Source organism: Acanthochromis polyacanthus, chromosome 14 (genome assembly GCF_021347895.1).
Source record: "Acanthochromis polyacanthus isolate Apoly-LR-REF ecotype Palm Island chromosome 14, KAUST_Apoly_ChrSc, whole genome shotgun sequence".
NCBI lineage: Eukaryota > Metazoa > Chordata > Actinopteri > Pomacentridae > Acanthochromis > Acanthochromis polyacanthus.
In genome coordinates, this window is record NC_067126.1 from 188,767 (window position 1) to 204,586 (window position 15,820).

The 15,820-nt window shown below is 41.9% G+C and overlaps 1 protein-coding gene and 2 long non-coding RNA genes across 3 annotated transcripts in view; 2 read left to right on the forward strand and 1 right to left on the reverse strand.

The window, feature by feature from the left end:
* Positions 1-4,703: 4,703 nt before the first annotated feature.
* Positions 4,704-5,981, forward strand: LOC127537234 (uncharacterized). Its single transcript, XR_007946867.1, has 2 exons — positions 4,704-4,935; positions 5,478-5,981. It is a non-coding gene; the product is annotated as an uncharacterized LOC127537234 (long non-coding RNA).
* LOC127537235 (uncharacterized) lies at positions 5,977-6,567 on the reverse strand. The gene is made up of 2 exons (XR_007946868.1): positions 6,483-6,567; positions 5,977-6,399 (listed from the first exon to the last, which is right to left on the reverse strand). It is a non-coding gene; the product is annotated as an uncharacterized LOC127537235 (long non-coding RNA).
* Positions 6,568-10,790: 4,223 nt separating this feature from the next.
* The window catches only part of LOC110972161 (interferon-induced protein 44-like), a 17,782-nt gene continuing 12,752 nt past the window's right edge, over positions 10,791-15,820 (forward strand). Inside the window, exon 1 of the mRNA XM_051959372.1 lies at positions 10,791-10,910. Within this exon, the coding sequence (XP_051815332.1) occupies positions 10,791-10,910 (120 nt within the window). The remainder of the gene's footprint in view (positions 10,911-15,820) is intronic.

The following is a 15,820-nucleotide window of genomic DNA, read 5'->3' on the forward strand; positions in this document are numbered from 1 at the left end:
GGGAGGAATTCTTCAGATAATGTAAGACGCCTGATAAACATAATGTGGTCTGTGGCTGACTCCAAGTCGCCAATAGCAGCCATTTCTTTAGATGCCGAAAAGGCCTTTGAGATGGTGGAGTGGAATTATCTGTTCACTGTTCTAAAGGTCTATGGTTTTGGTGATAATTTTCTGAAATGGATCCGCCTGCTTTACAGTTGTCCACACGCAGCAGTACAGACAAACAATTGTATTTCTGACTATTTTGAATTAAAAAGAGGTACTAGGCAAGGCTCACCTTTATCTCCTTTGCTGTTCTGTTTAGTGATCGAACCACTGGCCATGGCCATAAGAATGGAGAATGACTTCCCAGGGGTACAGGTCGGTGGTGTTGATCCAACACGGTCTCACGGGGATTCGTGAAACTGTCACGTCAGTTTTTGTTTCGGTTTCGTGCGCACCAACACGATGTCGTCATGTTTTTCGTGCCGCTCACCACGAGCGAAACCCGCTGTGGTAATCACATCTGAAAGTGGTTTATACCGGCGGATTCATGACGATCTAAGCTGTCCATCGGCGTTTGTGGCTGCCGCTGCGGCCGCCGGACATTCTTTAAATTCCTATGCAAATTCGGCGGATTCATGACGATCTAAGCTGTCCATCGGCGTTTGCGGCCGCTACCGCGGCCGCCATTACAGCCGCCGGACATCCGGCCGCAGCGGCCGCCGGATCACATCTGAAAGTGATTTATACCGTCGGATTCATGACGATTTAAGCTGTCCATTGGCGTTTGCGGCCGCCACCGCGGCCGCCACTGCAGCCAGATGTGTGGCAGCCGCAATGGCGGCCGCGGCGGCGGCCACAAACGCCGATGGACAGCTTAAATCGTCATGAATCCGCCGAATTTGCATAGGAATTTAAAGAATGTCCGGCGGCCACAGCGGCCACCGTAAACGCCGATGGACAGCTTAGATCGTCATGAATCCGCCGGTATAAACCACTTTCAGATGTGATTACCACAGCGGGTTTCGCTCGTGGTGAGCGGCACGAAAAACATGACGACATCGTGTTGGTGCGCACGAAACCGAAACAAAAACTGACGTGACAGTTTCACGAATCCCCGTGAGACCGGGCTGGTTGATCATAAGTTAATGCTATACGCAGACGATATTATACTATTTGTCTCAGAACCTGATAGATCTATGCCTACTTTATACAAAATTATAAAGTCTTTTTCAAACATCTCTGGATATAGGGTCAACTGGTCCAAGTCTGAGGCAATGCCTTTAACAGCCTACTGCCCAGAATATATTTTTAAACCAGGGGATTTTATTTGGCCAAAACACGGAATTAAATACTTGGGCGTTTTGTTTCCCCGTTCCCTAAGAGATTTAATTAAAGTTAATTATGAACCAGTAATACAAAAAATCTCTTGTGATTTCAAAAGATGGGGGACACTTAACTTATCAATGGTAGGTAAAGTGAATATAATAAAAACAAACTGTGCTCCAAAAATCAATTAACTTCTCCAATTGTTGCCTTTAGAGGTACCTTTGTCGTATTTTAATCAATTTGATAAGTTAATAAAACAATTTATTTGGAATGGAAAACGCCCAAGAATGAACTTAAATAAGTTACATAGGCCAGTGGAGAAAGGTGGACTAGGTCTTCCTAAAATGTTGTTTTATTATTATGCCTTTGGTTTAAGACACCTGGCACACTGGTCTTTGCCTCCAGAAAGGGCCCCACCCTGGTTTAAAATAGAAGCATCAATACTTGATCCAATACATCCTTTACAAATGCTATCTCCCAAATTGAGTGAAAAGCTAAAATGTCATCCAATTATTGCATATCTTAAATCAGTTTGGCATAAACTGTCTGATTTATTGAAGTTTGATGTGTACTTTAATCGTGGATCAAGTATTTGGTTAAATCCTAAATTATGTATTGATAAAAAAAAACCCTATTCTCTGGAAAGGATGGCTGAAAAAAGGTATTGTGACTCTGAATGATTTGTACAATCATGGCAGACTAAAATCATTTGAAGAAATAGTTGAACAGTTTAAAATCTCCAAATGTGAGTTCTTTAAATATCTACAACTTCGTCATCTTCTTTCTGAAGTTTTTACTCCATTGTCTACAAGGATGGCTGATAGTAATATAATGGATAATATTATTTTAACATACAAAAAAGGACATGAGGTTGCAGCATATTATGCAATGTTGTTAGAGACTTCAAAGGATACCGCTCTAAATGCCATTAGGATGATGTGGGAAAAAGATTTAAATGTTTCAATAGATCAAAACTCGTGGCAAATTATTTTTAAAAAAATAAAAAATATGTCAAGAGATGCAAGAGTCCGCCTTATACAGTTTAAAATTTTGCATCGCTACTATTGGACTCCATATCGAATGTTTCGCCTTGGGCTAAAGAAATCACCTTTTTGCTGGCGTTGTGACCAAGCAGAAGGAAACTTAGCACATGCCTTATTAGTAAAATACAAAGATATTGGTTAAAGATACACAATACCTTATGTGAGATCAGTAAAACATCAATACCCTTTAACCCAAGACTATTTATTCTGGGAGATGATTCTATTTTAACTGAGCAAGATGCATGCATTAAGAGCTGGATCCAAACGAGTGCCATGATTGCTAGACAAATCGTTGTTAAAAACTGGAAGAAGGATACACCACCATCTACTCATGAATGGTTGATGGAAATGGCCAAGGTGGCTGCATATGAAAGAATGTCATATAAGCAACTGGGGAATATTCTTTTATACAGCAAAAAATGGGATAGGTACATGCAATACATAGGATATGTTTGAATATACTTGGTTAGGTGTGATTATATCTTTGTGTGCAGCCGATTGGCATTATGATGTTTGTGGTGGTGCATCCCTTTTCTTGTGGACAAGGAAGAAAAACAATTTAAGTGAAGCCCTGTTGTGTATAAATTTATGCAGAGTCTGTCCGGACATCAAGAGGCAGGGCAACAGGACTGCAAGTCGTTAGGCTTGTGGAGATGGACACGTGTTGGATCAATGGACATGTGTCGGATCAATATAATGTATGGACTTTTTATTTTTTTAAATTGTGTGGAAATTGAGGGATTATGGTGGGATGGCCTCGGGGAGGTGGAGTGGGTGTGAATGGTGGGGTTGCATGGTTTATTCCTTTTTGTCACTCTATGTACGGATATACTGTTGGATAAAAGAACATCTAATAAATTATAAGTATCAAAAATCAAGTCTGTCTGTCTCTCTCCGGTTTTGTTTCTTTGTTTTAAGGAACATAATACTGGGAAGAGTTGAGAGAGGGAGCCTGGAACTAGATGGCTCTACTTTATTTATAGAATTTTCACAACAGGACATTAATATCACTAATATGACCGAGAAGGTCAAACAAGAACTCCGAACGGATGAAAGTATGGTCCTTTGTGATGGTAATGGCAACAAGCTCGTGGAAAGTAGCGGGACATCTGGTATGTTGTAATATTTAAAACATTTGTTAATTACCCTGGCTTTATGCCTTATAGCTAAGATTCTTTAAAGGAAATAAATATTTATTTAGCATGGTAAGATAATGACTGGTTACACTAAAAAATGTATACATTGTAGCACCATCAAAAATTTGTCTCAAGTCTCAGGCTGTCCTTTGAATTATTTTTTTCTTGTGATTGACCTTTGTACATATCCATAGCGATAATCACAATCATCAACAAGATGATTGTTATGTTTCTGTTGGACACTTAAAAAACCACAAATGAGGTTTAAAAAAATATTGCTGTCATTGTAATAATAATGTACTTCAATCAAAGTGATGGGGAGGAGTCAAGGTTAAAGAACTATACTTAATACAATGATCTCAGAGTGCAATGACCATTTTTTGTCTTTGGAAAATCTCATCTTTGGTAGACTTATTGCTTGAAAGTGTGAAAAAATCACAAAAGTGGTTAAGAGAATACAAACTAGTTATACTGGTAAATGAAACAAGCACATTTTCTGTATAGGCTCTTTATATACCAGCACATGGCATAAGCTCTCCCATTGAAAAACAATAACACATTTTTGGTCTTTTCTGTTGGTCTGGCATTCTGTTTCCAGAATGCCAGAAAGATAGTTGCGCTGACAGAGAGCGCCTACAAAGAGCTCCAGAGGAGAAAGAGGAGGAGGAGTAGGTAAGAAACAATTTATCAATCCAAAAACACAAAAAATAAATTCTAAATTCTGTTGTAAATATCTGCATATCTGAATGGAGATGTATGTTGGGAGCCCTTGTTAATTGTAGTGTGTTTTTTTTTTATTTGTCTTTATTCAAATACAAGTAGCTCAAGACTATTCTATATTAAATTAAATAGTCTCCTAAAAGTTGAAGACAGCAATCTAAATGGCAGTCGTTGTTTTTTACAATGTTGGCAAGTGAAACTTTCCCTCATTCCACCAGCGTCAATGAGGAAACTGTCAAAGAAAAGCTGGAGGAGCTCTTCCTGGCAGCAGATGAGTTGCCAGGTGTAATACAAACGCTGAAGGACCTGGGACAATATGCCAGGGCGATGACAACTGTAGCCCTGACAGAGGAAGACCTGGGGCCTATTTCACGAAGCAGGTTTTACAAACTCTGAGTTTCTTCTACAACTCTGAGTTGATCTACTCTGAGATAGAAAACTCTGAGTTTTCGGTTTCACAACGGCTGATTTGAGTTGGTTTAATTAACTTGGAGTAGTTTGACCCGGAGTTACGCGCGTGCACCGCAAGTCTGAAAAGACAGCATCAATGGAACCCCGATTCGACGAGTCACCATGGAAACGGGGAAGCGAAAGGCTGCGTTTTTGAACTGGAAGTTTTTAATGCGCTCATATGGCGAGTTTGAACACGTTTTTAGAAAGAAGTGCAACACCGCTGCAGCTGCAAAAGAGAGAGAGACGGCGTGGAGAACAGCCCGGATCAATGCGTAAGTTTAAATGTAGTCCTTTGTAATCGTAATAATATTACAGGGAATAACTGTCTGAATGGCAGCCTAGTAAGTTATTTCATTTAGGGGAAATCCTGACAGGGCAGCAGCTTAAGATGAAATATAAAAACATTGTTCAAACAGGTCAGACCTCGGCATTATCTCATGGAGGTACTTCATGTTGATCATGTTTTACATTGTAAAGTAGCCTAAATATTAAGTGACTGTTTGACTGTGCAGTTGTTTTATCCACACATAGCCTAAATGTCTGCATCCATATCATGTTCTGTTAAATAATTAAGCCTATTTAAACTAACATAGTCTTCTGCTCAGCCAACAGAAAGAAAGCAGATGCCTGTAAAACGGTGGTATAAAAGGTCATGGATGCATACATATATATATATATATATATACATATATATATATATATATATATATATATATATATATATATATATATACCTTGTAACTGTAAGTAGGCAACACTCCAAAGATTGATCCAAATGGTAGTTTAAGTTTACTGAAACATGTCACTGATCTAGGATGAAGAGGATGAAACTGTGTCTGCTGCCTTTACAGAGGGGGATCCAGAAAGGCATACAGAGCTATGTTACTGATAGTTCTCTTCTCATTCACATTTTGGGTGGAATATAGAGTGTGACATTTAGCCTACACTGAAGTATTGCACATTCTCATCCTTTTTAACAGAGCATGGCTGGACAGCAGCAGGATGGTTCCTCAGCTTCCACTGCACAGACTGACACAGTGAGATGGATGTTCAGGAAACACCAGAGCTTCATTCTGTGGAATTCATGTGCAACTGTATAATTGAATGTCCTCTATGTATTCCCAGTTATCAGTAAAACAGATTTACAAACTGCATTTGCTGAGAAAAATCCAAAAAACAGATTAGGAGGGCAGATCTGGAAATTGAAATACTGGAGCACAAGTTAGAGGTGGTGATGGTCACAGGTGAATTATGTTAACTACTGGAACATGAACTGAACTATCTTTTATTTGTAGGAAATAAAGAAGAGCAAATGAAATGTGTATCATGTCTTTATTTGCTGTGGTGGTGATGATGGAGACTTAAACTCTAACGTGATTATTGCATACGGTGTCTCTGACTGCTCTGCTGTCCTGGATAGCTGCAGGTGGATGGGCTCATCATCTGGGTCTTCAGTTTGTAGGGCAGGGTGTTGCTCTCCTCTAATAGTGGTAATATTATGAAGAACAACACATGCCACAGTAATATCACAGGCCCTCTCAGGGGTCACCCTGAGGAGACGTAGGCTCTGGAAACGGGCTTTCAGCAGGCCTATGGTCATCTCCACCCGGGCTCTGGTCCTGCAGTGAGTCCGGTTGAAGTTCTGTTGGGGGCCTGGTTCAGGGTCAGGGTATGAGGTCATCAGCCTGGGTTGGCATGGTAACCCCTGTCACCCAGCAGAAGGCCATCAAACTCTCCTGTAATGTATAGTGGATACATCAGAGTATATTAAAGGAGAGAGACAAGAGAATTCTATTGTGAAAATCTTTATGCTGCTGACCACGCTGCAGTCTGTTGCTCAGGTTAGACTCTCCATAAATCCTGGAGTCATGAACAGACCCAGACCACGTGGCCTCCACATTAGAAATGATGTATGCAGCATCACATATGATCTGGACAGTGCAGAGAATGACAGATGTTGAACTATGATGCAGTCTTTAACATTTAGAAACAGTAGTCAGTCTACCTGTAGCCTACCTGCACATTTATGCTGTGAATGGACTTCCTGTTCATGATGTGAGGGAGCTGTGATGGGGATGTGTGTGCATCTATGCAGCCAATCACACAGAAAACTTTTCTGACTGTCCTCCATACAGTTGTCTTACTCTGCATCTCTGACATCATATAAAAACTTTCATTTGCAAAGAACCGCAGCGCAACACACAATATCTGCTGGATGTGAGAGCATGACTGGTTGGTAATGTAAATGTAAGGACGGATTAGGTTGTTTATGTAGGTTATGGACTTAAAACGATTAGGAAACGGTACCGCTCAAACAGATAATTGTCCGGAAATGCGAGAACATTTATGCGCGGTCTGATAACAATCTACCGACGAATATTTAATTATCTGTGCAGTAATGCTGCTCCTTTATCCACTGGATCGTTAATAAAAGCTGTTCTACGCCAAAACTCGCTCGCTTACCGACTGAATGAATGAGGAAATGAAACAGCGTGTGTGGCTGAAAGAGGGCGGAGACGGAGAGAAACTCGAGGTTTTCTCAGATAAACCTGCTGGCGACCAGGTTAGAGTCATAGAGTCTGTTACTGCGGTAACTGACCGAGAGTTGAAGTTACCCCTCTTTGTGAAACAGGCTCGAGTTACCCCTCATTCCCTGGTTAGAGGTACCTCGCTTCCTGAAACGGAAAACTCTGAGTTTCCCTCATTTCAGGGTTAACAAACTCAGAGTTTTCACTAAACCTGCTTCGTGAAATAGGCCCCTGACCTCTGTCAAGGCTACATTTAAATGTGTCATCTGTAGAGGTTTGTAAGGTACTCGTCATTTATTGCATAAAATCAGCTTGCACCTTTTTCGGTGGCCAAAAGACTTTGAATGAACACGGAGGAAACACATATCCATTATGAGAGAGTTTACTACACAAAAAACATTTGATAATTTTAAAAAAATGTTGTCTGATGTATTTAAAGGTATTTCAGAGACACAACACACTCAACTATGCTCACAACAAAAAAGGAGATGTAGTATCACTTTGGATTTTAAAATGTCAGCAACTTGCAATATGTAAAAATGGCCTGTGGCCAATTGTCATTAATCTATTTTATCAATGTACCATGTAAGACAGTGCTGACATTAGGATACTGACAGTACAATTTTTTTCTGATACACAGTTTATATGATTCTTGCAGAGCTAATGTCAAACCCTGTTGTGGGACCCTGCTGCTGCAGCCTGATTGGCTGCTGGCAGTGCACAGACCAGTGGACAGCCCATGAGCCAAGCTGCCCCAAGTGCAGGGATCCTGACTTTGGGCAAAATAATTTTGAACTTACAGGAATGGAAGAGACCGTGAGAATTTTGAAGGACTCAATTCGTGATTGATTTTTATTTTTTTTTATGTTTCAGCATCCATTTCTTCCAAGTTTCTGCTTGTGATTTTCTGTTTTTCTGTTGATAATAAAATTATAATAGTAATGTTTTGTTGTATTCCTTTTTAATAAATGTTTCTTTGTATACCTTTGTTTCCTGAGTCAGGTCCTTGTTCTGTCACCCCTGCTGTAGTTAAAACACATACAACAAATACATCATTGTAGTTGCTTTGTTTTACTGTACGGACTTGCAAACACATCCAGGTCATGTAAATGAAATCTACTTTTTCCATAGCACAGCAAACTCTTTTGAGAATGGAAAAATGTAATGTCTCAAGGTAGTTTAATTCCCAGTGAGGCCAAGCAGTGAGGAGGAGCATGCCACTGTCTGTCCATAGGAGCATATGAACATTGTAAGATCCTTAGTCCTGTCGTTGTTTCTCTCTCTGGTGTCCGTGATGTGCAGGTGAAGGAGAAAATGTCCGTGACACTGACTTTCTTTAAAAGTATTTTATTAAAAGAAAGAGCAGCATCAGCACAGACAGAACCTGCCTGGAAGGAGCCGGCCAATTGAATCCTCCTTGCTGGACAATGATCAGCAATCAGGTTTTATAGGTTTTCAACATATAGGAGGGGTTAAAACAAATGGTTCTTTATTGCCTACCATATGGGGAAAGCAGAGAGCATCCCCAAACAACTCCCCCTTGTCTACAACAGCTGAAGAATCCCTAAATCAGTATTTTAGACAGAAGAACCCTCATAAAAACACCTCCAACAGGGCTCTGTAAACAGGAGAACACTTTCCCATGGCATGGGTAGAATATAATGCAGATTCCATCTGTGGTCAGAGACATCAGAGCAAACACTACATATAACAAGCAACTCATATCAAATACTAGAATAAACAAAACAGATTCTATACTACTAACTTATTAAGTAATACATGTAACAGATCAAATACCACAGTCCCTCAACTGAGTCCTGGATTTTCTTCTGAATTGGCTCACACTGCCATCTACTGGGCGAAAAGGGAAACGGTTCTTTTCCAGCTCCCTCATCTGGCTGTTCTCAACGTATAAAGCGGCATGAAGGAGCAGCAGTTCTACTCCAAGCTCCTCCTGGACGACCGAGTTTCTCATCAGGACACGCCATGCAGCTGAAATGTCACAAAGTTAAAATGACCCACATATTTAAAAAGTAAGACAAAGTAAGGCTTTTATTTTGGTGGGGAGTCCATTTGACCCGTGACGGTCAGGGGTCATGTGCTTCCGTTTTTTCGTTTTGAGACCTGAAACGAAAAAACGGAAAATTGAAATCCAAAAAACAAAATTCGGCCGTAATTTGCTTGTGTTGGTTTCGTTTTTGGTTTTGAATTGAGAAAGGAAAAAAACGTTTTTTCATTTTTGGTTGAAAACGAAAAAACAAAAATTGAGCCGTTTTTTCCCTTTTTCGTTTGTTGGTTTGGTCAGAAAAACAGATTATACTTTTGGCCCCTGGACAAGGGAGGACGGGGGGGACAAGGGACAAGGTACGGACAAGGGACAAGGTACGTTTTATCCGTTTGTTTCCTGGCTATAAAAGACACAAGCAGAAACAAAAAAATCAAGCCGTTTTTTCATTTTGAGCAAAAAACAAAAAAAACAGAAAACGGTTCGTTTTTTCGTTTTGAACAAAAAACAAAAAAAGAGGAAACGGTTGGTTTTTTCGTTTTTTCGTTTTCACCCCCAAAATGAAAATACGACTCCATATTCCGTTTCATTGGTGGGCGGGGTTTCAGAGCCCACCGGTGCACAGTAAAGCTCCTGCCCATCACAATAAAGCTCTTGCGCTGGCATTCATAGACAGACTGACTTTCATTGTATTGCCTGCCCCCACTGCACTTCCCCTAACTCTAAATCAAAGCAAGTCGTGTACACAGTAATGACAGTCATAACCAGTGGTGTAGTCTAGTTTTTTCTACTGGGTATACTCCAACCTCATAAACCAAAGCCAGGTCAGGTTCTCATATATGTGCGCGTGCACTCACACGTCCACGCGCACACGCACGCGCGCACACACACACACACACACACACACACACAGCAGCTCCTTTATTTCAAACTACCAATTAGATACTTATAGACATTATAGCGTCAGCAGCTCCTCCTCCTGCCATCAGGTAGACCTGATGTTTCCTCTTCATCAGGTAGAGCTGATGTTTCCTCTCCATCAGGTAGAGCTGATGTTTCCTCTTCATCAGGCTCCCTTTCCTAAACTTTAACCTTATCTCCAGCTGTAGTGTTCCCTAAAGCGGCAGTATTCACAGGACAAGCAACAGGCTTATTAAAACACTGAAATAGTTTCATTTAGCTTTGCTTTCTTTTTCTCCACTGACTGATGTTGGGTCATTAAAAGATGTTGTCACGAGTTAGCTCGGCAGACCCGAGCCGAGAGCCACTATACCAGAACCGGAGAAGTTGAAGAAGAGTTTTATTGTACAGGGGTGGATATGGCTGGAGTGCAGAGACCGGGATGCAGGAACAGGGATGCTGGTGGAGGGAGGATGTGGCCGGGTGGGTCTGGGGACGGGGATCGGCGGTTGTCCCAGGTCCGGGCGGGACCGGAGCGTCGCAGAGGGCTGTGGGGGATCCCTGGCGGCCAGACGTCAAAGGGTTCAGAGTTCGATGGAGGAGGAGGGGTTCGGAGGGAACGAGACGTAGCACTCTGACGATCCGGGGGGCCGAGGTGTTGGACTGGCCGGGCAGAGACGGCGTCTCGCAGGTGATGTTCCGGGAGGAGCTCCGGGAGGCAGGGAGCAGCCGGTTGACTGCTGCAGCTCCAGCGGCCGGGAAGGAAATGGGTCGGGGGTTCCAGGAGGGGGTCCGGGCGGAATGGGGGATCCGAGTGGGGAGGAGACCGGTGCCGAATGGGTTGGGGGGTTCAGGTGAGAGTTTCGGGTGGGTAAGTTCCCGGGCAGCTGGGTCTGGAAGAAGGCAGGAGAGAGATACGCTAGAAAAACGTCAAATTTTCAACAAACTTTCTGGAGGCTAGAGAGTGAACTGACAGCAGTCTATTTCAACAATCTGGCAGGGTGTGGAGTGTTGAGCCGGTACTTATTGCGAGCTGAGTAATCAGGATGATTTCTTCCAGCTGCCCGGGACTCGTGGAGGAGGTTGATTACCTGAGTGGAGACGGCTGTGAAGCCGAACTCCACTCAGGTGCAGTGCTGTGAGGGAAAGCAGAGGAAAAGGGATGGATGGGAGACAGGAGGCAAGACAGGGAGGAAAAGGATGAGGGAGGGAGTTTTGTTTGGGATGCCAGGTGGGGAGGGAATGAGGAGAGGACCCTGACAGCTGTAGACTCATGTCCCTCTTCTTCTAAGCCAGGGGTATTCAGCTAAAATTCAGAGAGGTCCAGTCAGCAAAGGTCCAGAACATCATAATGTCTAACTTGAGTTACTGTGATGTATGCTGATGTAACCTGGTAGTTTTATTAGAGTCTGCCTGTAATCAAAAACTGACCGTCAAATAAATTCAGTACGGTTCAAAAACATTTAGACATTTATTAATAAATAACTTATATATAACAGTATATCTTAAAATAAACTGCAGAACTTAAAAAAGCATGACTGAACAACCTGAATCAACTTCTATACATCACCAATTATGGAGGAGTTCAATCATCCCACGTGACGCTACTCAGCCAATGACGTCACTGAATCGCATCGCAGCTCTGCCTTCAAAAAGCAGCTGAGAGATGAAGGACAAAGAGGACAGTAGTGATGCAAGTTCGGCTCTTTTTTTAGAGAGCTTTTGGCACTGCATCCAAAGAAAAGCCGGTTCTTTCGGCTCCCAAACGGCTCCTAATTTATTTTTCTTTGTAGCCTCATATTTTATCCTAACCTGGCAAATATGAATCATTTGTGTTTTGACAAACTCTTTTTCATTCAGTGTTTTTATGAGAAGCCTTATAATTGACTCATTTTGTACATTTGCTCTGTTACAAAAACAGGTATTCTTGCTTTTGTTTATTATTTCAACCAAACTTTTTTGCACAAAAATAAATGAACAAAACTCTGCACATGAACCCACAGAACCAGAACAGAACCAGAACCAGACTCAGTATTCAAACAGTATAAATGTCCTCAGAGCAGGCTGACATTCAGAAAAATCAGATGGCTGAGCTTGGATGGGCTGATACATTTCTTCTTTCAGTGAATATCTGCCGTGTTTTTGAGAAGATTCTCTCAGATGGAAGAAGTTGTCTCTCCTCCATCACCTTCACCAGGTGGGGCAGACTGAGGCCTTGTCCTGCTCCAGCTCAGTGGGTCGTCTGCTGGTTGGATGAGGGCTTCCTCTAGATATGATCCTCCATTACCACATCAGCTGTAGGATTTCTCCTGAATCATCTCCTGTAACTCTTCCATCAAAGAGTCTCCACACAGCAGAAGTTTGAGGTTCCTCCTCCACTTGGTCCTCTAATGGTGGAGGTGTCAGACTGCTGCTCTTATTCTCTGAAGTGTCTCATCAACAGCTCTGTTGTCACTGAAGGCAAGCTTCTTTAATCTAGGATCCAGTAACATGTTTTCTGCTAGGACAGTGTTAAACTCCATATTCCATTAAATACGTTAGGAGTCGGCTCTTCAGATTCACTACAAAGCATCGGCTCTGAGAGTCCTATCTTTTGTGCCTTATACATCTCTAGAGGACAGACTGTGGTCACATGCTGACCATGTTTGGCTCAGCAAACAGCTGGAAGGCAGCTTTCTCAACTATGAACATAATCAAAATATGTTTTGAGAACGGCTCAAACAAGCAGCAGCTCAGTTCTCCCATTAAGCTGCAGAGATATTAGGGGAGTGATATGAGACAGACAAAAATGTAAAAGTGTTCAAATGTTTACATTTATGAGATTTAATTATGGTTAAAGATGTATAGAAGTTGATTCAGGTTGTTCAGTCATGCTTTTTTAAGTTCTGCACTTTATTCTAAGATATACAGTTACATATAAGTTATTTATTAATAAATGTCAAAATGTTTTTGAACCGTACTGAATTTATTTGACGGTCAGTTTTTGATTACAGGCAGACTCTAATAAAACTACCAGGTTACATCAGCATATATCACAGTAACTCAAGTTAGACATTATGATGTTCTGGACCTTTGCTGACTGGACCTCTCTGAATTTTAGCTGAATACCCCTGGCTTAGAAGAAGAGGGACATGAGTCTAGAACTTCTAATGACCCAACATCAGTCAGTGGAGAAAAAATAAGAAAAAGAAAGCAAAGCTAAATGAAACCATTCAGTGTTTTAATAAGCCTGTTGCTTGTCCTGTGAATACTGCCGCTTTAGGGAACACTACAGCTGGAGATAAGGTTAAAGTTTAGGAAAGGGAGCCTGATGAAGAGGAAACATCAGCTCTACCTGATGAAGAGGAAACATCAGCTCTACCTGATGAAGAGGAAACATCAGCTCTACCTGATGAAGAGGAAACATCAGCTCTACCTGATGAAGAGGAAACATCAGCTCTACCTGATGAAGAGGAAACATCAGCTCTACCTGATGAAGAGGAAACATCAGCTCTACCTGATGGCAGGAGGAGGAGCTGCTGACGCTATAATGTCTATAAGTATCTAATTGGTAGTTTGAAATAAAGGAGCTGCTGCTGCTGTGTGTGTGCGTGTGTGTGTGCGTGTGGACGTGTGAGTGCACGCGCACATATATGAGAACCTGGTAAACGGATAAAACGTACCAAGGTACGTTTTATCCGTTTGTTTCCTGGCTATAAAAGACACAAGCAGAAACAAAAAATCAAGCCGTTTTTTTTTGGTTTTTTCGTTTTGAACAAAAAAACAAAAAAAACAGGAAACGGTTCTTTTTTTCGTTTTCACCCCCAAAATGAAAATACGACTCCATATTCCGTTTCATTGGTGGGCGGGGCTTCGGAGCCTGCCAGTGCACAGTAAAGCTCCTGCCCATCACAATAAAGCTCTTGCGCTGGCATTCATAGACAGACTGACTTTCATTGTATTGCCTGCCCCCACTGCACTTCCCCTAACTCTGAATCAAAGCAAGTCGTGTACACAGTAATGACAGTCATAACCAGTGGTGTAGTCTAGTTTTTTCTACTGGGTATACTCCAACCTCATAAACCAAAGCCAGGTCAGGTTCTCATATATGTGCGCGTGCACTCACATGTCCGCGCGCGCGCGCACGCACGCACACACGCACACACACACACACACACACACACACACACACACACACACACACACACACACACACACACACAGCAGCAGCAGCTCCTTTATTTCAAACTACCAATTAGATACTTATAGACATTATAGCGTCAGCAGCTCCTCCTCCTGCCATCAGGTAGAGCTGATGTTTCCTCTTCATCAGGTAGAGCTGATGTTTCCTCTTCATCAGGTAGACCTGATGTTTCCTCTTCATCAGGTAGAGCTGATGTTTCCTCTTCATCAGGCTCCCTTTCCTGAACGTTAACCTTATCTCCAGCTGTAGTGTTCCCTAAAGCGGCAGTATTCACAGGACAAGCAACAGGCTTATTAAAACACTGAAATGGTTTCATTTAGCTTTGCTTTCTTTTTCTTATTTTTCTCCACTGACTGATGTTGGGTCATTAGAAGTTCTAGACTCATGTCCCTCTTCTTCTAAGCCAGGGGTATTCAGCTAAAATTCAGAGAGGTCCAGTCAGCAAAGGTCCAGAACATCATAATGTCTAACTGGAGTTACTGTGATATATGCTGATGTAACCTGGTAGTTTTATTAGAGTCTGCCTGTAATCAAAAACTGACCGTCAAATAAATTCAGTACGGTTCAAAAACATTTTGACATTTATTAATAAATAACTTATATATAACAGTATATCTTAGAATAAAGTGCGGAACTTAAAAAAGCATGACTGAACAACCTGAATCAACTTCTATACATCTTTTACAATAATTAAATCTCATAAATGTAAACATTTGAACACTTTTACATTTTTGTCTGTCTCATATCACTCCCCTAATATCTCTGCAGCTTAATGGGAGAACTGAGCTGCTGCTTGTTTGAGCCGTTCTCAAACATATTTTGATTATGTTCATAGTTGAGAAAGCTGCCTTACAGCTGTTTGCTGAGCCAAACATGGTCAGCATGTGACCACAGTCTGTCCTCTAGAGATGTATAAGGCACAAAAGATACGACTCACAGAGCCAATGCTTTGTAGTGAATCTGAAGAGCCGACTCCTAACGTATTTAATGGAATATGGAGTTTAACACTGTCCTCGCAGAAAACATGTTACTGGATCCTAGATTAAAGAAGCTTGCCTTCAGTGACAACAGAGCTGTTGATGAGACACTTCAGAGAATATGAACAGCAGCAGCAGTCTGACACCTCCACCATTAGAGGACCAAGTGGAGGAGGAACCTCAAACTTCTGCTGTGTGGAGGCTCTTTGATGGAAGAGCTACAGGAGATGATTCAGGAGAAATCCTACAGCTGATGTGGTAATGGAGGATGATATCTAGAGGAAGCCCTCGTCCAACCAGCAGACGACCCACTGAGCTGGAGCAGGACAAGGCCTCAGTCTGCCCCACCTGGTGAAGGTGATGGAGGAGAGACAACTTCTTCCATCTGAGAGAATCTTCTCAAAAACACAGCAGATATTCACTGAAAGAAGAAATGTATCAGCCCATCCAAGCTCAGCCATCTGATTTTTCTAAATGTCAGCCTGCTCTGAGGACATTTATACTGTTTGAATACTGAGTCTGGTTCTGGTTCTGTTCTGGTTCTGTGGGTTCATGTGCAGAGTT